Consider the following 23205-nt stretch of genomic DNA (forward strand, 5'->3'; position numbering starts at 1 on the left):
TGATCAAGCTACTGTCCCAAAGAGAACGGAAAAAACAATGACAAGTAGCATATCTTTATCTGGTGTTTAGTTATGGCACAGCATGTTAGGAAAAAAGGGCTGCTGATGAAAATTTTCAGAGTGTTAAGGTATGAGTCCCTGAAGGTGTACCTGGCCATAGCTGATCAAGGGCAATGGTCAGTTTTTTTTCAGAATTCTACTACTATTGCTAGGTTGATTTAAATCAATTCATTAAAATATTTTGACTTATTTATGTACTGATAATATGTACCTGTAATGAGCATATCTTAAATCCCTCGTTTTGCTCTGATGTATAGAAAGTTTGTTTATTTGAGAAAACACAAGTCAGCTCCATAAGATTACACAAAATTGATTGTATTTACCACAGTTTAGGATGTTTTAGTTAATAAATTAGTTTATTTAACTGTGTTTCATTAAATACTAAACAAGGATTCACAGTAATTAACTCTAAAATTGCCCCAAAATTCTCAGCTGGACTTTTGCTTTCAAATTCCCCTAACCATGAGGCTTCATCGTGTCATTTGTGACATCATTTTGTTCATTGAGGAGCATGACTTTTGTTTTACTGATATCAAAGTTGCTCTAGGCAGTATAGTAGCAGCATCATGACAAAACCATCCTCCCATCTCTTCATCTCAGCTTCTAAACAGTGTCCTTTGCTAAACCAGTTTTGAATTTTGACATTCTCTACACTAATCATTCTCATGTATATTTAGGGAGAAATAGAATATTATTAACATGCTATGGGCAGATTCACATGATGTTTTGTTTGGAGTCACTAGAGGAATGTTTACCCGCATCTGAGATCAATACTGATCCACTATTGTAGTGTACAAATCTATTATGATAGACCCTATTATGTTTTCTACCTCTTACTGCCATATAGATAGGAAACATGATGAATGTCTGCTAGATGCAATATGACCATCCTTGCCATAATATTCTGCCTGTGTACTGTTGGCATTTCACATGTACTGAGTCCACCCACAAAATAAATATTTCATCTGTTAGTAATTTGACATACAGTATGATTGGGTATTATCACAAGTATAAGAATTGTCACAGAAATAGATTTGTTGCTTATCCAGATGTTTAGAAAGCTACTCGAACAATACTTTTGCATCTTTCCTTATCCTTAAAATTAAAGAAGTTGCAAGTTCATAGGATCAGTGGCTTGCTTGTAAAGGTTTTTTTTCTTCTCCACTGCTTAACCAATCCACTTTTCAACCAATCTGTCTCAGGTTTCCACTGCTTTGACTATGAATCTCAAGAGATGGAACATAAAAGTAATCTAAGCTTATTTTCCTTCTAATTTTCTCTCCTTATAAGCTATTCATTTGTGGTCTGTCTCCACACAACAGCATCTCTGAGTATGAAAGTGGCACATTGTCTGAAATGTTTGTCCTATTTTTGTCATGCTGCCATGCATGAGGGCTTTGTACTGCTGATAGACTTTCAGACTTTATTAGCCATGATGTAATTGATGACAGGGTAGGCTGGAGGATCTGAATGACCTCTTCCTGTTACTGATGTTCGAATGAAACAATATCCTTCAGCCATCCTGAATTGCAGAACCCTTATGTGAGAGAAATCTACCTGTTGCCAAATGATACTGCCATGAAAAATTAAGGATTGGTTGTATTATTTTGATAAGCATTTAACATATGAGCAAAGACCTTAGGCCAAGTTAGACTGATCCTCTTGCTTCTTTTCCAAAGAAATTATTTGATTTACATCACCACTGAAAGTACCTGATCAATATGGGTTTTTTTGGCAGGTAGCGTAATGAAAAACAGCTCTGAATGCAGACAATAAATGATAAAATTCAATCTTACTTTTGTATGGTAGAATGCAAGCACTTTATATTTGGATCTCATTTTTTGGTGAGATGTATCTGCTAACCAATTAATGTGCTTTGAACAGAAGCAAAATATAAAATGCCCTCTTTCTCTGCTGCTTTTTTAATTTCAAGAGAGCTTAATCTCAAGGAGGTCAAATTATATAGGTCATGTTGATAGCAATTTCAGAATATATATATCCTGCAACAAATGTTTAAAAATATATTACACCACCACTAGTGTTTTACCACACAATGCTTTTTTTATATCCTTTTTTTGTGTCCTGGGCTCAGCACATAGATGCAATCACAAGGAAGGCATGCCAGTGTCTTTACATTCTTAGAAGGTTAAGGAGGTTTGGCACATCGCTGATCACTCTAACAAACTTCTACAGATGTTCTGTTGAAAGTATCCTACTGGTTGCATCGTGGTCTGGTACGGCAATTCGAATGTGCAGGAACATAAGGGAATAGTAGACTCAGCCCAATACATCACTGGCACATTTCTCCCCACCATCGATAGTATCTACATGAGGTGCTGCCTCAAGATGGCAATATCTATCATCAAAGATCCCCATCATCTGGGCCATGCCATCTTCTCGCAGCTACCATCGGGCAGGAGGTACAGAAGCCTGAAGTCCCACACCACCAGGTTCAAGAACAGCTACTTCAACCATTCGGTTCTTGAACCAACGGCAAAATCCGAATCACTACAATACAGCAACACTATGATCACTTTGCACTTAAATCGACTTTTTTTTTGTTCTAATTGTGTACTTTTTTGTAAAAATTGTGTATAATTTATATTTTTCTTGTGAATGCTGTTTATCCGATACTATGTGGCTGTTAGGCAGCTGCAACTAAATTTTTCATTGCACCTGTGCATACATGTACTTGTGCATATGACAGTAAACTTGACTTTGACTTTATATATAAGGTTCTGAAGGACGCTATATTGGATTATCTGTTTGGTTTGTTTTTCATCTTCAGTTATCCTGAATACTATTACTGTGTTTTTTCTTTCCAGTTTTCTTCAGCTTTTTCTCTCTTGACTCCTTTGTTGAGTTTAGTATCGTGCCTGCTTTGTAAGCTTTGGCAAGGACATGTTCAAGCTCATATTAGATGATTTAAGGAAATATATATTAACTCTGACAAGAATAAGAAAACTATATAGGATATCAAGTTCTGCACTCAACCCAGTTCTTGCATAGAACAAGATTGCCTGCAAATTATCAAAGTAATTTCACTAGCCACACTATAGAACAAAGTGCAAAGTAGAAAATTATGTATTGGGTGATTTGAGGTCAAGTCGAGTTTATTGGCATGTGCACAAGTACAGTGAAGTACAGGTACAATGAAGAACTTGCTTGCAGCAGCATCGCAGGCACATAGGTTCAGACAACACACAGAATATAAATTATACATAAATTATAAAAGACCACAATACAAGACATTAGTGCAAAAACAAAACACAATCCGTTGCTGAGGTAGGATTAGGGTTGTGCAGGTCAGTTCAAATACCTGATGGTTGCAGGAAAGTAACTGTTCCTGAACCAGGCGGTGTGGAACTTCAGGCTTCTATACCTCTTGCCTGTCGTCAGTGAGAAGAGGACATGACCCAGATGGTGGGGATCCTTGATGAGAGATGTCCCTTTCTTGAGGCAGCACCTCCTGTAGATGTTGTCATTGGGAAAGCTGTGCCCATGATGGACTGGGCTGTGTCTACTACTCTCTGCAGCCTCTTGTGTTCCTGTGCATTGGAATTGCTGTACTAAGCCATGATGCAACCAGTCAGGATACTTTCAACAGTGCATCTGTAGCAGTTTGTTAGAGTATTGGGTGACATGATCTCCTCAACCTAAGAAAGTGGAGGTGCTGGCGTGCCTTCTTCCTGATTGTATCTATGTACTGGGCCCAGGACAGGTAATCCAAGATGTTAACACCCAGGAATTTGAAGCTGTTTACTCTCTCCACCTCTGACCCACCAATGAGAACTGGCATGTGGTCTCCCGACTTCCCCTTTCTGAAGTCAACGGTTAGCTCCCTGGTTTTGTTGACAGTGAGCGTGAGGTTGTTATTGCGGCACCACTCAACCAGGTGTTCTGTCTCACTCCTGTATGTGAATCATCACTACCTGTGATTCGGCCAACAACAGTGGTGGCGTCGCTGAATTTATAAATGGTATTGGAGCTGGGCTCAGCCACACATTTGTGGGTAAGGTTAAGGTTACAGCACATTGTTAAAGAAAAGCAGCTATCAGATCTGGGATATGTTTGCAGTATCCCTGGTCTATTAATTCCTGAGCTCATTACACAATAAAAATGCAATGCATAGTATTATTTTAATTACAAAAGTTAGATAAGTATTTGATCTTTCACATATAAAAAGTATTTTTCAGCATTCCTCATGTAATTGTATCCTCATATTTTCACAGAAATATTTTGGGTAAGTTTTAGAAAAACTAATTCATATACTTGGTCGTTCCACAATCCAAGGTACATTAGCTTTACAATCCACTCGTATTGAATAGTTTATACTGGAGATTGAACTCAAGATTAACAGAGTTATTGAAGACGGTAAGTGGCTTCCTACTTTTCACTACTTATTTGTACTACTGAATACTGAAGAATACAAGATATTCACTAAAGGTATTTTTTTACGGGTCCAAATGACGAAATGAAGATATTTCGAGCTAAACCATGGTTAAATACAATTACAATAAATAGATAATAACTTTATGCCCACTTTGAGTTTTTTTCTAAAGTTGTTTAATAAATATTTCCGCAAAGATATATTCTTTAAAAATGTGTCAGAGTTTTTTTTTTGTATATGACGTGCTACTTTAGATGTCATTGATTGGTTCTTCCGAGTAATATGAGCTATGGATGGCTGTTTCCTCATCGCTCAGACAGAGCTCCGCCCCTCTCTCTCAGTATAAAGTTGGACAGCCCAGGCAGGGTTCCTGAGAATGGCGATTGTCTGAATCAGTGGCTTGGCTTACCTAAGGAAATGTAGCGGGGAATTTGCAGTATAGTGTTATAAATTCGAGTATTCTTCAGAAATGCTAGAGAAATTCCAATTGAGATAGCCCTTTTTTTCTGGGGCCAGACAAAACCGGATTCGAAAGGGTGGTAGGGGGAAGGGGGAAACATCAAGAACTGGTGTGCATCATGGCAGGAGACAGCGATCAGACGGTCCAGAACCGCAAACCCTTTCTAATTGGGGTCGGAGGGGGCACCGCCAGCGGGAAAGTATGGCTTATGTATCCGATTGACGCGTTTCAGCAGCGATTGGTGCGCGGGTTAAAGCGGCGGCGCCGTGTGGTTACTCCCGAGCTTCCAGCTGCTGCCCTCGCCGCTAGGTCCTATACTCCCTGTATGATTTATAGCGGCATTGGGAAAGAGTAAAAGCGGGCAGGGGGAATGGGTGCAGACCCTCTCGCCTGGTTACGATGACTCAAAAGAATTGTTTGATGCAGCAGGAATTGCAGTGATTTATATCGAGGAATAGATGGTTAAGATTATTTAAGAATATTAGAAATCTATCAGTGTTTTAGCCGCCCGTGGTGGGGGCTTTGGAAACTGGAGTTCGAAGCATGGAGGGAAGCTGGTCCAACCCTCTGCAGTTACTGCATCCGCATCCTTTGTCTTTATGGGAATTTCAAGACCAGCACGATTTTAAAATGTGGTATATCACATTGTGCTTTCACAGGAGGAATTGGGATAGAAACGGATGATTAGTTGGGTTCTATTGCAGGGTAAATGTCCTTCGTGCTTATGTGTATATACTGTACTGCTGAGTTACAAATGTGCAAGGGGCGGAGGAGGAAGGGAGCGATCGAGAGACACAGACAGACAGGAAATCACATTTGAACTTTGTTTCTTCGAATCTGAGCCCACTCTAGTATGCTGGACTCCCCAGAATAAATCAAAAGCAAAAAAAAAACCCTTACAAATTCTGGACATTTAAAATGGAAAGTGCTACAGTTACTTGGATTATTGTTGTATGTTTCCGGTATTTGTTATTTTATCCTAGAAACAACTTAAGTTCCTTTCCACGTTCCCCATGTTTCGCTTGCATGCTGTGTCCGGGCTTCCCGCCATGTGATAAATTCCCATTAGGTGTGTGTGTTAGAATCTCCCCATGGTTAGTCACTAACTTAGTTTCCGAATGATTTACAAGAAACACCATCAGCGTTCCTAAATCAGGATATTTCTACGACTAGAAACCCCTCCAAGCTGAGTAGTTATTTTTATGGTAAAAGTAGTCCTGACTATTTAATTTTAAGAGAGGGACCGAGGTGTCTGCCTTGACAGGATAACTTCACGTGTAAAAGCAACTAACCGCAGTTTGCATTGTTTCATTATTGTAACTTGTATCCACTTTAAAGCAGAGAGGAGTTGCCATAGCATAAAGACAACGCACTCTTAAAAAAGATTGGAACGACTAAAACTTGATTAGCGACTGGAATTAATATTTATTCTGTACCCATTCATGTGACGAGTTCCCTTTAATACAAAACGGCAATCATTTTTTTCCCAGTTCTGTCAGAATAGAAAGTCTGTTTGCAAAGTCCATTTGCCAATGCGATTAAGGAAGCCTGCACTTGCACAGAACAGAATTTTAATTTTTGGTTCTGGCCTGGTGAAAATGCCATGTTTATAATGTAGTTCTCATTGAAAGGTGCAGAAACTGATTCTACCTAAAGTGCAGTTGTGTACGTGTGCGCAGAAGCAAAAAAAAAGCTCTTGAAGTTGCAGATTTAAAAGGAAGCTTCTGATTTATTGCTTGACACGTAAATTATTGCGAAAAGTTCGCAACAGTTTCCTCGGCATTAAGCGTGTTATAATGCCCGCATGGATTATGGAGTGCTTGAGGAAGTTGTGAAAGCAGCTGTATAAAAGCACATCTCCTGCTGATTGTCGCTTTTGATCTTGTCACTTAGTGGTATGGAAAATGCCTAAAACTGACTTTTCAAACAGAGACTGAAAATAGATTAAGTTCAGTTCACGCCCACCTCTCAATTTGTTTGTTTTTGGGATGTGGCTGGTATTCGGTACCCGTCCGTAATTGCCGGTAAATAGCTCGCCACCACCTTTAGGGCTGTTGCAATATGTGTAGTGAAAGTGGTTCCACAGTACTGTTGAACGGGGTGTTCCAGAATTTAGACCCAGTCACTATGGGCAGGATGTTGGAGGAGAACTTGTGGACTGTGGCATTGCTATTGGCTTGTCTTTGTCCTTTGCAGTGGTGCCAGTTTGGGAGATACAGGAAGTGTGCAACGTGCCTATTAACACACTTTTCCTGTGTCTTTCTGAATGTATATTTTTAGCTATTTCTAACCCCCTCTAAATTGGCTTTGTAGAATTTCTACATCTTTAATAATGTGGTGACTGGATCAGGATTTTTCTTTTGGTTGCCTATTTACTGTTTTGTGCCTAATATTTGTGACTTTTTGTAGAGTGACAGTTAGTCTTTGTACCTGCCTGTATGTCATTTGTTACTTGAGGTTGAAATTGTATGTTTAGGTGTAGGATTAGCATAAAATAATCTTGCAGCACATCCCTGCCACTCGCACACAATAGTGTCTCGCTTAATGCTACACTGCATTGTGCTGAGGGCTGCAATCTAATTGTCTTGGCTGTATAGCCAGTATATATTGGCTGCAATGGGTAATTCGGTCTGTTCAGCATCTTGTACTTCATTGATCTGCTGAATGTTCTGTCTGGCGGTTGACAGTTTGACCCATTAGAGATTCCAATTACAAAAAAAAATAGCCGAATCTTGTCTAAAAAGAAAGCATTAACACTCATTAGTTGCCAGCTTTCATTTATGCCACTGCATCTCTTATTTAAGTAATATTGTTTGTTACTCATGCCTGTTCATCTCATTGGTCTTTGGGGCTTTTGTATGACAAAGTCAATGTATGTAGTATTTCTGCTTTATTGCTTCAAGTTGCAAATGCTGGTTCAGTTGAAGTAGAGTAAATTGTACAACTGCCAGATCAGCAGAAAAACAATTCCAAGCGAGCAATTTTTACTGTAAAATGTGACTTGGATTAGTGTAAATTTATTTCACCAGTACAAAACTGTTTGGGAAGATGGAAATGAGAGTAAGGTTCCAGCCTGTTCCATCATTCAGTTAGTTTTTGTCTGATGTGTATCTTAACTCCATCTACCCAATTTGGGTCTGTAATTCTTTAAACTCTTCTCTAATAAACACATGAATTTTTGTACTAACTGGCTAAGTCTCTGCAGCTTTATTGTATGGGAGTGTGTTTTGGATTTCCTTGCTCCAAACGTGGGAGGAGTTTCTCCACCCACTCAAGACAAAAGTGTGGCAGTTTTTGCCGTTTTGTCATGTACTCTTGTCAATGCAGTCTGTTTCTCTGCAAGTGATTATGGAAAATGGCAGGACCCTTCCCTGGAAGTACTGGTTTATTTGCCAGTTGCGATGTATTGATGTTTGTTCATGATAAATGCAGATTTATTTTAGTCTACTATAAATTGCTTTGATAAGGACAGCAACTGAGACCTGCTTGAAAGGAGACATTTCAAGGTTGAGCTTACAACTGTTAATATACATTCAGCAGCATTTTTGATGCTTATGCAGAAAGGAACATTTTTTAAAATAAATTTGTGGAGACAGTGGACTAATGACGTCAATGTCTAAGATTAAAATGTTCTCCATGTAATTCAAAGGGTCATCAGTGGTGTATTAGAATTTATTAAATCTAGTATTGAAAGTTTGAATGTAAAGTAACTTCACTTAAGAAGAAGTGGGAAAATATTGGAAATGCCTCAAGTCAGCCAGAGTCAGGAGAAAACATCCAGGTAATGTTTCCAAAGTAGGCCCTACACTCGGCAAAGGGTCCATGTTTTTATTTAAAATTTTGTCATCTTTTACCCTCTGCAGATGCAGCCTGGTCTTTGCAGTTATTTTCTGTATCAGATTTTGCAACTGTAATTTTTTTTCTTAATCAGAGAGGAGTTGTCACCTTGATCAATGACACTATTGCTGTTAGTGAGTATTTGAAGTGTTTCAGGATGAGATAGTTGGGGTAAACACTGACTTTTAAGAAAACCTTCTCAACCTTAAAAGATGTTTCTTTTGTTGTAGACAGACTTTTGATCTAAATTAAAGCATTGACACTGCATAATATGAGAGGTGACAGTAGTATAAAGGAGTGTTACAGGAAGTTCTATCAATTAGCATTTACTGGATAACCGATTCGATTGTTTAGCAAAATATTAGGAACCAACCCAGACCGGTTGAGCTAAAGGAACTACCTGTTGAAATCTGATACTGCCAACAGCTCACCTAAATTATTGATTTGCCCTGTACAAGCCAGACCTAAAGCGGATACTTATCTGAATAACCTGTCCTGGTTGGGAGCTTCAAGTTCCTGGGAGTGAACATCACCAATAGCCTGTCCTGGTCAAATCACGTAGATGCCATGGCCAAGAAAGCTCACCAGCACCTCTACTTCCTCAGGAGGCTAAAGAAATTCGGTATGTCCCCTTTGACACTCACCAACTTTTAGGATGCTTTCTATGATGCATCAATATCTGAATGCATCATGGCTTGGTACGGCAATTGCTCTGCCCAGGACCACAAGAAACTGCAGAAAGTTGTGGACACAGCCCAGCGCGTCACAGAAACCAGCCTCCCCTCCTTGGACTCTGTCTTTACCTCTCGCTGCCTTGGTGAAGCAGCCAGCATAATCAAAGACCCCGCCCACCCGGTCATTCTCTCTTCTCTCCTCTTCCATCAGGCAGAAGATACAGGAGCCTGAGGGCACATACCACCAGGCTTAAGGACAGCTTCTATCCCACTGTGATAAGACCATTAAACGGTTCCCTTATACGATGAGATGGACTTTGACCTCACAATCTACCTTGTTGTGACCTTGCACCTTATTGTCTACCTGCACTGCACTTTCTTTGTAGCTGTGACACTTTACTCTGTACTGTTATTGTTTTTACCTGTACTACCTCAATGCACTCTGTACTAATTCAATGTAACTGCACTGTGTAATGAATTGACCTGTACAATTGGTATGCAAGGCAAGTTTTTCACTGTACCTCAGTACAAGTGACAATAATAAACCAATAACAATAATATGGTATGCTTTATGATATATCATAGGCTTGAAAGATTGACTCCTTTTCCCTACATAATCTACCTTATCTGAGTATTTCTGGCTGCTTCAGTTTGTATATTGCTTTGACATTACCCCTTTGCTCTCCATCTGTGTTCTTAAACACTTCTTAGCTTAGCTGTCCAGTGAATGAAGATCGTCACTAGCCTTCAAATCGACAGAATTGGATTCAACTATTGAGTCCTTCAATTAGTCTCTGTTGATCAGAGATTTCCTAAATGTGCATACATCTTTCTTCTATCAATTTAAGTTGTGATCATAATTCAATGCGCCATTCCTGGCGCACTGACCTACCTCTTTAAAATGAAAGATCATGACTCAGAATCCCAGCCTTTGACCTGTTCTTGTAGCCACAATGTTTGTGTGGTGGGTTCAGTGAATTTCTGGTCAATGGTGATGGACTTGGGCAATGGTAATACCATTGAATATCAAGGGTAGATGGTTAGACTCTTACTGGAGATGTCATTACCCAGCACTGTGATTGTTACTTGCCACTTATCAACTTGTGCCTGAATGTTGCTCAAGTATAGATGCATATGGGCATAGATTGCTACATTTGTCAAGATGTTACAAATGGATTGGAAAATAGTGCATCATCAGTGTAGATTCCCACTCTGACCATATGACAGAAGAAAGGTCATTGATGAAACAATTAAACATGGTTGGGTCTAAGATACTGACCTGAGGAAGACCTGCAGTGATGTCCTAGGGTTTGGATTATTTGACTCCAATAATCATAACCATCTTCCTTGGTGCATGGTATGGCTCCAGCCATTGGAGAATTTTCTCTTTGATGCCCATTGCCTTCAAATTTTGAAGGTTCCTTGAAGTCAGAATTTAGCCAACTGCTGTCTTTGTATCAAAGGTAGTCCTGCTCCCCTCAGTTATGGTTTTCATCTCTGATCCATGTTTAAACCAAGGCTGTAATGAGGTCTGAAGTTAAGCGATTTTTGGCAAATCCCAAACTTGCCTTCCATTGGTAAATGTTAATTGATAATGCTGTTGAATGCACCTTCCACCATTTTGGTGATGACTGAGAGTGTACTGAGTGGTAATTAGCCAGATTAGATTTGCCTTGCTTTTTTATGAACAGGACAAAGCTGGGCAGTTTTCCACATTTTGTTTTGGGTAGACGTCAGTGTTTTAACAGTTCTGGAACAGCCTAGTTAGAGGCTTGGCTAATTCTAGAATGCAAGTATTATGCAGTCACTAAAGTTTCTTTTTAGTTAATGTCCACGGTCACTTAAGGAGTTTTGTAAAAGAGTAATATCAGATCGGTGGACTTCTACTTTTGAGAGTTACGCATTCTACCAGTTTGCCAGTCACTCTGTATTTTTCTGTTTTTTGCAACTTAACCTTGGATTTTTTTTTCTGCGTTGATGGTTTATGCTTTTGAACAACTGACCTTGTCCATTGGAAATTGGGACAGGGCAATACTGTCAATATTTATGTTTCCCACATGCTGAAGAAAAATTTGAAATGCACTAAATCGTGCTGATCATATTGTACATCTTTGAACCCCTTCATCACAACCAGCTGTGGACCGTTTTTAGACTTGGGTTGTGGTAGGTTAAATCCTGAAATGTGTTGTGTCATGGAATGTGATTTTAACATGGTCTGTATTTGGGTTTTATTTTAAGAAAAGCATGCATCATACGCTTAGAGGTAAATGATGTGAATAGGTGTCACGGCTTGCAAGAATGCTTCCATGGTATTCTTCATGTAGTTCTTTGAAATGGCTGGTACTCTTCTGTACACATTTAATACTGAATAAATGTTATACATCTGTATCATGTTCTGTACCTGTCTTTCTCAGAAATATTGTCTTCCTTGCAGAGAAGGGTGCTGTGCAGAGTTGTAGCAGGTAAGTGGGTGAAATTTGTGCTGAAGAGGAAAATGGTCCTTCTCTTCATTGAATAGGTTGAAATCCTCTGTAGCTAACAAGAATAAGCTAGCTGTTCTTGACTATTCCAGAACCTTTTGACAGTTGACTGCTCTAGTGCTCAACCTAACTTCTTATTGCTATAATCTGTCCATTTGCAGCTTTTTCAAGTAGTATGTCTTTAACAATACCTTCAAATCACAACCCTACATCCTTGCATCTGTACATTTAGACTTGATTTTCAGGAAGAAGCCAGGTTATTTGTCCCAGCTTGTCTGCTGGATTCATTCTCGGTGGGGAATTGAGCTTCTATTTGTTCAGCCTTTCATCCTGAGGTTATAAATCCTCGCATGTGGATTGCGAAACCCATCTTCCCCCATTTGGATAGCAGAATTCTGGAGTGAAGATACGGAAGACCATTTTGATAGGTTAAGTACAAGGAGCTAGCGCATACTTGCTGCTTATATTTAAATTTATTTTAGCCTGACTATTCTTCTGTGGAACAAAAAAGTAGGAACAGGCATATACTATTCAGCCTTTGGAATCTGCCCACTCATTCAGTACAATCACAGCTGATTTTTCCATCTTAACACCATATTCCTATTATCTCTCCATACCCCTTGATGCCTTTTGTGTAGAAATCTCCTTTTAAATGCAGTGTCTTAGCCTGCACAGCCTTTTGTAGTAGAGATTTCTCTTGCTCATCCCCTGCCAATCTTCAGTCATCTGAGGAAACTGTCCAGAAAAAAACAAAACACTACAAAGGTTGGAAACCTGAAATTTAAGAACTGGAAATGCATACTAGGTCAGGTAGAATCTATGAAGAAGGAAATAGTTTAATGTTTCAAATCTATGATCTTTTCATCAAACTGGAAGTAAAACAAGTTTAAGAAGCAGACAGAGTTAGTGGAGGGAGGAAAGACATACAGGGGATTAAATGACAGCCTGGTGATGGTGTAAACCAAAGGTGGGACAAGTGTCTCGAGGTGTAAACTACAGGAGCAGAATCATCTGAAATTGTTAAAGTGACAATGCCTTGTTGAAACAAGGTGACCTCAAAATTGGCTTAATTAGCAGTTGTTTGCAGAAGTCAATTTATTCTGGAATAGGAGGCACTGGTAAACTTTTCCTGGATGAAATAATATCAGTATCTGAGTCCTGTTCATGGTGCTCTGGACATCAGGTATCCACTTATCATTAGTATTCCTACAACAACCATTTCTGTCCCTAGTTTACATCTTTGAGTGCCAATCTGCAATCAATGTGGAACTATCCCAGTAAACTGGAAGCACACTGCACTACTTTGTTTTGTTTTTAATCATTATTTAAAAGGATGATTTGCTGTCGTTGGGAGACCTGACTGCAAGTAATAAACTGCGCTGCAGACTACTCAAACCCTCTTTCAGCGTCCACAGTGTTAAAACTAACAATGTGCTTTATCCAGCAGTTAGCTGCTGAAATGCTAATTCAACAATTGCCTTAATGACACACTGGACAGCAAGTCATTAGTCATTCTATATAAGGATTGGTTTGGTTTTTGTCGGGTCTGCACCAATGCCAGCAGTTGCCACTTCAATGTGACTCATCTCTGCAAAATGAAGAATGTTATTTGCCACATGAGCAGTCTTGGTGCATTCAGAATTTTGTGACAAATAAAATAGAAAACAAAAATCAGGATCATAATTTTTCAGTCTGAATTTTAACACCTAGCGCCTCTTCCGTTTATCACCCTTGTATGTGGGCCTGGGTGTCCCTGTATTAGATTGCATTATCTCTGTGTGGTCACTGGAAAGATGCTCCCATTTCCTTCGGTGTGCATATGTACCCATGAGAAGCCGTTGCTGGCCTCTGACTATTGATCAGTATTAATTGAAAGAGCAATTTGTGTTTGGGGTGCATGAAGTACGCTGCTAAGAGGTTGCAGAGGGTGATGGTAATGCTGAGGTGTATGGTTGATCAAAGCAATTGTCACAAATCAAACCTCTTTATACTGGCTATCTCCCCTCTACACAATCCTAATGCAGGGTCTTGGATCCAAAACCACGACTATCTCTTTATCTTCACAGATGCTGCCTGATCTGCTGAGTTCCTCCAGTTTGTTTTTTTTTGCTCCAGATTCCAGCATCTGCAGACCCTTGTGTCACCACAAGTCAATGGTGATGGGCATTATCTTGCAGATCTCTTCTGCTGTTGAGGTGGTTTTTGGCTTGGGGGCCCCTCTGGCTATCCATTGCTGGATGGTCATCTCCATCTGGGATAGGCTGCACTTGCAAGAGCCACCTGTCCCATGAGGGTGGCCTCCCTTTTAATGTCGAAATGAAGGTGATGAAAAACATTATGACCTGTTCATTATTGCCATTTAGGTAGCTTGACCTCTCTGGGAGGTGGGAGTGTCACTTGTGTGGTAAGGGTAGAGAGTGATGTAGGCAAGGATGGGAAGTGGGAGAAAAAGGGGGTGTTAATGTTAAGAGCCGTATTTATATTGGTATAGAGATCACCTTGATATATCTTGCAAGGTCACTGAATGTCTTGTGGCAAAGCTCCATAAATGAGGAATTCTATTTCCTGGCTGATGCTATGCCAGTAACATCTTACCAGGCACTTCTAATGGTGTCCCTGCCAAATCTGCACCTGCTGCCCTGCACCATCCCCTTACTGCCCTCCTCCTCAACATACCCCTACCTCCTATTTGCACAAGATGTCCCTTCTGACCACTATCTCATGCACCAGGACTTGAGTATCGTGCTTTGTGAGTTGTGAAGCCCTTTTCCTCACTCCTGCAGTGCCCTCTGCTCGTTTGCAGCCACTCTGTGCAGCTGGTACTGGCTACAATGAGTTTTCCTTTAAGAACTGATGCCCTTCCGAAGGAAAAATGTTGGTATCAGTGCTAAATTGAGCGCGGTCTCATCAGGAGCTATGCAGGCCCCATTTTTGTTCATTTTTTTTTTCTGGGTATAATCCACCTTAGCCCTGTTTCAAACATCAGCCAATTTCATGATTTTTTTTTCTTGTGTGTGTTGGAGGGCCCAATTTGATGTTGGTATTAAATGCAAAATGACAGCTTGATGTGCAAAAGGCTTTCTTTGAGTTGGTGTTGAGATTTATTAAAATAGTGTAGTTGCATAGGAAGGTCCCGTGGGAAGGAGAAAGGGCACTGTGGTAATTGAAAAACAAATCTGTGTTGTGCCTCTGACTGTATGTAGTAGCTGATGAATATTTGGGGGGGGGGGGAGAGGAGAGGACCTACTATTGGATGATTCTTTTAACTATCACCTTGCACCCTAAATAGCACCACAATTACTCAGGAAACTGCACTCAAAGAGAAGTTCTGTCCTATGGTATGTTGTCTGAATCCAAGCAAAAAATTAAGATGGAGCAATTGGACAAAAGGCCCTAGGCTTAGTAGCAGCATAATCATGGAGCCCAGCTGTCGTATTTCCCCTTGCCCAACTATGGGTCTTGATGTTGTATGAAGTGTAATATTTCAGGTTTTTCCATGTCCTCAGAATTGGAGGAAAGAGCTCATTGCTTCACTGCTGAACTACAGTCGTCAATATTTCATCTTGGTGTTAAATTGGTGCATTCTCCAGCATGGACATGCCCTCTTATTACCAGCTTTAGGGAGGAGATGCAAGAACCTGAAGACCCACACTCAAAGATTCAGGAACAGCTTGTTCGCCTCCACCATCAGATTTGAGTGGTCCATGAAACCCAGGAACATCACCTCATTATTCCATTTTTTTTTGTTCTAATCTTTGTAATTTATACTAATTTTATATTTTTGCACTGTACTGCTGCTGCAAAACAGCAAATTTCATGACCTACAAGTCAGCGATATTCTGATGGAAGGGTGACATAAGTGGTTGCCATTCACTCTGGGGGAGGAGGTGGTGGGGGGGGGGGAAATATTACACATTTACTGTGCTTTTATGGAAATCCCAGTGACTGGAAATTGTTCAATTGCATTTCTTTTTAAAGATTAAAAGAAAACTTTGCTTAACTTTCTAATAGACATAACTTTGTGGCAGCAGTGATTGGCCTTGTATTGTTAGGTCTACTGCTGATAATGACTCCACACTGCCTTGGATGTTAACTGAGTCCACAGAACGAGAGAAAAATTAGTTCTAGTTCCAGGGTTGTGGTTTCTACTGTTTATAGTTTGTTTCAGTTTTTTGTACTTTTGTTCCAAAGCTAGAGTGGAAAATGCTAAGATTTGTTTTCATTGAACATCACCACAGTGCCTGGTAGTTTTTCTATCGTGTAAATGTTCTGGGAAATAGAACAGAAAATCTCCATTCTGAAATCCAAATTCTATGAAGCAAGTGACTCTTCGAGAAATATTTCCAAATGTGATAAGTCAAAACAATATGTAAAGGTTTATAAATTTTGCATAGTTTCAGAATATTTTACTTGAATAATGTAACAAATGAAATTTAAAAATTACATCAGGTACATAAGCATCATTGATTTATTTCCAAATTTAACCATAATCTGAATGCAGCTCAATTCCAAGGATTTTGGACTGGAGATCTACTCTACTTGGTGAGTTTAGGAAAGGGCCCAAAATAGTTATCACAGCCTTACTTATCACATTTTTTTCTCTCTGAGGTAGTCCTCGGTTTGTACAAAAATAGTCCAGCTACTTGGTCAAAATGAGATCGACCATCACAAAAGGCAAGTGGTTATTGTGAGCCAAGACAGCTTTTATAGAGTCTTGACACCTGAACAGAAAGGAAAAGCAATGAAGGGTCAGTTTAACTTTGATCACCCAGGTATGTAAATTATAAATAACCTTTCAATTAAAAGCATGGTTTTGAGTTGTAAACTACTGGAAGTACAATTATTGGGACATTTTATTTCCTCCCAATTTTGTTTTTTGCTTGCAGATGCCTTTGATAATGAATTGATATTCAATACGCTGAGAGATATCATTGAAGGAAAAATAGTTGAGATTCCTGTATATGACTTTGTTTCCCATTCCAGGTAAATCTCTTTTTATAGAAATCATATTTGACTTTTTCCATCAGTGCAAAATCATGTACACACCTCATCTTAACTTTGGAATTAATAACCATGCCACGGGTGGATAAGGCAGTAAACAATTAGCTCTTGCAGAGCAGTAAGATCCAAAAATTGATCCTTGATGTGTGCTATATTAAAAGATTTGTGTGAGAATGCTACATTTGATTAAGAACTACAACTTCGGCTTTATATTTTTTTTTGATGTGTAACCATAGTTGTATAGGAAATGTCAAACTAGGATCCCACAAACAATAATGATTAGTTACTTGTTTTCCCAGGGGGGTGGGAATCCATGCAGAAAGACAGAGGGATGCAAAGCAGAGACCAGAGCAAAAGTTAGAAAAGAAAAGTAAGAGTGGAATACAGAAAAATCAAATGCAAAGGACACAAAGGTTAGATTCTAAAGGGGCAATAAGTGTAAGGGCACTTTATTTGAATGCCCGTAGTATTTGAAACAAGGTCAGTGAATCCGTGGCACAAATCAGTACAAAGGGGTATGATTTAGTGGCCATTACAGAAATGTGGTTGCAGTGTGCAGATGATTGAGAATTAAATATCCAAGGGTATCAGGTAATACGGAAGGATAGGCAGGAAGGTGAGGGAGGTGGGGTAGCGCCCCTGATTAAGAATGAGATCAGGGCGATAGTGAGAGACTATATAAGATCTAAACAGCAGAATATTGAGGCCATCTGGGTAGAGATTAGGAATAGTAAAAGGAAAAAGAAAATCACTGGTGGGAGTTGTCTATAGGCCACCAAATAACAACATTACAGTGGCATAGGCAATAGACCAAGAAGTATTTGATGCATGTAAGAAAGGAATGGCAGTTGTCATGGGGGACTTTAACTTTCCCATAGATTGGGCAAATCAAGTTGGTCGAGGCAGTCTTGAGGGGGACTTCATAGAATAGTTAATCTGTGGAATTCTCTGCCCAGGGAAGCAGTAGAGGTTACCTCATTAAATATAGTTAAGACACAGATTTTTGCATAATAGGGGAATTAAGGGTTATGGGGAAAAGGCAGGTAGGTGGATCTGAGTCAACTGCCAGATCAGTCATGATCTTATTGAATGGTGGAGCAGGCTCCACTAGCCAGATGGCTTGCTCCTATTTCTTGTGTTCTTAATGTTGGTCAAGGTACTAGGACAATTGCCCTCCCTTTTGGATAGTTTTGTGAAATTATTAATGTTTGCTTGTGCTGATTTAATGTCACATTCAAAACTGCATCTTGCTGCAGTATTTCTTCAGCAGTGCACTGAAGATTATGGATTTTAGACTGTGTTGATCTTGAACCCGCAACCTTCTGACTGCAAGATGCTACTAAAATGTGGTTCTACAATGTAGTTCGAAATGGAGCAATTGTTTCCTGTTTGAGTTTTTTCTTTTGCATATTTACATGTTTCATGACAATAATTTTACATTGTGGTTCTCTGGTATTTTTAGCAAGATTCCATAGTTAGTTGGTGATGAGACAGATTATGGTATCCCCAGATTGTGTAGTGCCACGGTAAACTCTATTGCACAGTCAAAAACTCGGACCTTGGACAATTGAAGGAGATTGTTCACAATTTTGTTTGATCTGAGTTGAGCTACCAGTCCTGTATTTTTTTCCAATCATTAAAACTATATATTTTTCATATGGATCTCCATTCATTCTATGACTCCATTCAGTCCATCTTGCATCTTCCATGCCATTTGCTTATGAAATCCTAATCCATATCTTTGTTACCTCTGTACTTGCTATTCCCATGCTCTTTGACAGCTTTTCATCCTTATAAACCTAAGCTCAAACTAAGTAGCTTTGTCCATCCCCTTCAACAGCCCTCTAAACCTTCCACACTCTGCTACATTCCCCATTCATCCAATTTGATTTCTACGTCCACCCTCCGCATCCCACTCTCCTGTCTTTCTACTGTTGCTGATCATGTTGTCAGCTGTCATGATCAAAACTCCAATTCCTTCCCTAAAGCTTGCTACCCCACTTTGAAGATGCTCCCTAAACCCATCACTTTGACCAAGATCTTAGTCAATTCTTCTAATGTGTCCTCATGCCTCATTGTTAAATCTGTCCAAAAGTTCCTTCAAAGCCCCTTAGGACACTTTGCTGCATTCAAGATGCTATAAAAATGCAAGTTGTTTTTGCCTGATGAAATCAAAGTAATGAGATATTATGCAGAAATTCAATGATGTGTCCAGATAAAAAGTTTAACAAATGTGAATGATTGTACTAGCTTATCCAGTGCATGCCCTGAAGGTGTTTAAAAATAGCACACATTTTCTTTTTCTAGTTGGTTGAATGTACAGCATGTGTTCCTGTTTGTTAGGTTTGGTTCCCTCCAAACAGGCATTGTCTCAAATGCTGGGCATGAGTAGACTTTAATTTTTTCCCCAAGCTCCTCAGTGTGTTCATCTGCTGTATTCTACGCAACCCAGGTGAAGGTTTGTTTTGGGGTTGGGCTTATCCCATTTGAAATGACTAATAATGCCACTTGATAAGTTTAATCCCAGTTTCAAGAGGTTCAGGCTGATGAGCCAGTGTACCCAGAGTAGGAGGATGCTCCATAGTGGAAATGGCCAACTGGGAGCGGACCTGGTAGGCTGGAGCTCTAGCGGATGTGAAAGGGAGAAGGCAGGGTGGAGTTCAAGCCGACCTGAAAGAGCGTTGTCCTAGCAGACTGTGTAGGGTGAACTGGGGAATAAGGATGGACAGAGTGAAAGGGCAACTAAGCAAGGAATGCATGACAGTAATCAGCCGCAGAGTAATTAGGAAGTGGACCGAGAAATGTGAAAAGGGTGCAGACGCTGCAGGGTGAAGCACAAATTGATGCACATACGTGGAACTCGTGTAGAGAGGTGCAAGGACAGCATAGACATGTTGGGCCGAAGACCTGTTTCTGTGCTATATGAAGCTATAACTTATTTAAATACTATCCTAAAATAGCCAGAATCAATTTCCAGTGATTACGCGAGATGCCTAGCATCTTGGACAAAGCAAGGAAGTTTTATTAACTTGTTTCTGACAAAAGCAAACCAGTTCATGAGCTTGTACAAATACAACCTATTTTACAGTCTTCAACTTTACTGTTTTTTGTCCCTTAACTTTATCTTTCCTTGCCCAGTTTCTTCTTCCATCTGGGTTTAGATTTTGGATTTGGGTTTTGGCAGTTTTTCACTACATTTATCATAAATTTAGCCTTTTTCCTTTGGGGTAGATTTTGCTGCATTTTAGTTTTTGTTTTTGAATAGCTGGAATAGAATTTTCAGAGAACCACCAATTTGGGTCACTGTGATCAGAATTTTCTGTTCAGAATTTAACAAATGTTGACTTTGGTAGTGTTAGTTTCTTTTAAAGTGAATTGAATTGGATTGTGTCTTTTACCTTCTGTGCTTAAGGAAGTTATGGTTATTTTTCCTCTTTGTATAGACCGTTGCAATGAGCCAAATTTTAGTGTGAAATTTTTCAATTTATGATGTTCGGAGGCACTTTTATGGCATGAATGTCTGTGTAAAACTGACTTGTATCATTAATAGCAATAGAAAATCCATCATCAGGTTGCTGGGCTTGTTGTAACGTCACTCAAACCTTTTAGCCATGTATTGGGTTTGAGTGATGTTGCCATCTCCATTGGAAGACACATTGGATTATGAGTAGGAAAGAAATTCCAGGGAAAAAAAAACTTTTTCTGGGCAACATTAAGTAGAAAGCCAAGGTAGTTCAGTAATTGAAAATTAATACAGTTTGTGCTCTGAATTACAACCAAGAAGGAAGTTGGCACAGACATAAATGAAAGGTTTGAGTGAGTTTTATAGCATGGAATGCAAGGGGGGGGGGTGCGGGTGCAAGATAAGGGAGAGACTTAAAATGCACCTTCTATCAATTGATAGAAACTTGCATTCAGTGTCTGAGATCTGTGGTAGTGATGGAATAGTCCTTGTTAGCACTTGCCAATTTCCATTGCCAATGAATGGCATGTTGCTACTATTTACTTATTTGTTTCCTTTCCAGAAAATCTGAGACAGTGACAGTCTACCCAGCAGATGTGGTGCTATTTGAAGGTATCTTGGCCTTTTACGTGCAGGATATCCGGGACATGTTTCAGATGAAACTGTTTGTGGACACAGACGCAGACACCAGACTGTCACGCAGAGGTACAGGGCAGGTAGAAACTATGATGTGGTGGTTTGTTTTTATGATGTCTGCATAACTAACTTCCCATACTAAAAAGCTCAAAGTTGATCCCTTTTCAGAGAGGCACAATTGATAACTTGTCCTTTCAGGAACCAAGTGTATCTGTAGACAGTCCATGGCCACCCACGTGTGAGCAAGACTCTGGAAGAGAGAGTGGCAGGCTGTCTGAATCCACCATCTGGACTCCACTCAGTTTGGACCCTTGGCCATCTTTGACTTGGCACATTCAAAAGTTCTACTTTGCTGCCTACCTTTCTTGATAGGTGGACAAAGTTCAGGAGTATTGGACTGGCGTCAGAAATTATGGATCGGGCCCCAATATGGAATAGTCTCACCTGTGCCACGGGGGGGAAAAAAAACGTTACTTGTGAAATGGGTCTGCTTCATTTGCCCCTAGGATCCATAAAGATACAACAGAGGTTATGGTTGTAGTGAGCTCTCCACAGGGGTCCCTGCCATTCTACCAAAAGCAAGAAGACACACCCAAATTGTGAAAGTGACTCGTGGTTGTAAGTTTCATCATTTGAGAGGCTTTTCCAGTTAATGTTTTAATGCCATCAGTTAAAATTGTCCTGAAATATTAATTAGAGAATCTGACTTTTTTATTTATATTTATATTTATATATATATATACACACGCACACATATATCACCTGAAGAGTAAGCTAGGGCACATCACCATTTGATTTGTGGATCAACAGATTAATTGAATGAAGAAGATTTTTTTGTATTCTTGGCATTAGCCAACTAATATAGGCAATATTAGTTTCCTATATACAGTAGGCACTAGTGGTATGACGAGTACACTTAGAGAAATTATTCCCTTTTTGGTTTCTGAATAAAAACATTTTTAATCTGTATCTTTTCTTCTTCCTGAGATGAACATTGTTTTTAAATTCTTGCTCAATTCAAACATGTGGTATCGCTTTCAAGGGGGTAGATAATATTTTGCTTAGTAATACCTGTAGGCGGTAGCTTCCAAATGAGCATTTGACCACTGGTTCTTGGTGAGGCCAATTATGTTTCTGCCACAGATGACAGTGACTAACATAACACAGAATAGAAGCAACATGGGATGAACTTGTGTGGATGCTAAAGTTGGAACCCAGTGATGTATCTTTCCTTTGGAAATATTGTTTTCTGTATTTTGTTGCAGTAAAACTGTGCAGAATTTCTATTGTTGTTAAGTAAATTAAATCTGCTACTAAACTACATTTATTACCCACTTTGAGAATTTTTTTTGTTGTTGTTCCATTTATTACTCGACTGGAGCAGTATTTCGTGTGTTAGGGCTCAATGAAAGCTGACGCTGTCCTTGATGAAGTCCAGCAGTGTGTACATCTCACAGCTAGATACCATGAGTCTGGATTTGGATTCCTCCAGGAAAAACACTTGCTGGTTTCTGCCTGATTTGTATTTTAGTTCAGGACCAGTTGTGGTCCTTTCATGAACTATTTAAAATATAGATTGCTGTGTTGATTTGAGTATGTCCACAGGGGTGAATTAAGGTGCCAGTTAGAAAAGGAAATCAACTTGGCACCCATTGGTTCCCACAGCAGAAATTTAATTCAACCTGGACTATGACAAGATAGATAAGATTTTATATTTTAAGGAAACTTGTTCAATGTGATCAAGTCCTATTAAAGTAAGTATCAATCTGTTTTCCTGAGAAGTTGCCATATTAGTTCTTTAGTAAATGTCATGGCTGTAACTGAACTTGCTGAGTAGTTTACCACTGAGTAAATGATCAATACGTGGGGCTGGAGGTTTTAAAGAAAGAAAATAGATGGGGGTGAAGGGGATGGGAAATAGGTGGGTATGAGGGAAAACAGCCATGATATTACATTTTAAAAATGAGAAGTTCTGCAGGACTGTATGCATTTTTCTTCCAAATGGCTCCTTTTGTTTTATTTTAAAAACACTTAACTCGACTTTACTAATTTTCCTGAACCACACTCCCTGATGTTATGCCAGTTTCCTCTAACTTAGTTTGAGGTTGCATGGTAAACCATATTAGGTGGATGATCATTGTCATTTCCTTGTGAAAGGACCTTCAATATTTGGTCTGACAACTAGTAGCTTCCAATGCATCATC

General features: G+C 39.5%; 1 protein-coding gene across 1 annotated transcript in view; it reads left to right on the forward strand.

The window, feature by feature from the left end:
- Positions 1 to 4821: 4821 nt before the first annotated feature.
- uck2a (uridine-cytidine kinase 2a) overlaps positions 4822 to 23205 on the forward strand; it is a 28682-nt gene continuing 10298 nt past the window's right edge. Inside the window, exons 1-4 of the mRNA XM_052010995.1 lie at positions 4822 to 5109; positions 16514 to 16673; positions 16788 to 16884; positions 20928 to 21070. Of these exons, the coding sequence (XP_051866955.1) occupies positions 5029 to 5109; positions 16514 to 16673; positions 16788 to 16884; positions 20928 to 21070 (481 nt within the window). The 5' untranslated portion in view covers positions 4822 to 5028. The remainder of the gene's footprint in view (positions 5110 to 16513; positions 16674 to 16787; positions 16885 to 20927; positions 21071 to 23205) is intronic.

This window comes from Pristis pectinata, chromosome 3, assembly GCF_009764475.1.
Source record: "Pristis pectinata isolate sPriPec2 chromosome 3, sPriPec2.1.pri, whole genome shotgun sequence".
Classification (NCBI taxonomy): domain Eukaryota; kingdom Metazoa; phylum Chordata; class Chondrichthyes; order Rhinopristiformes; family Pristidae; genus Pristis; species Pristis pectinata.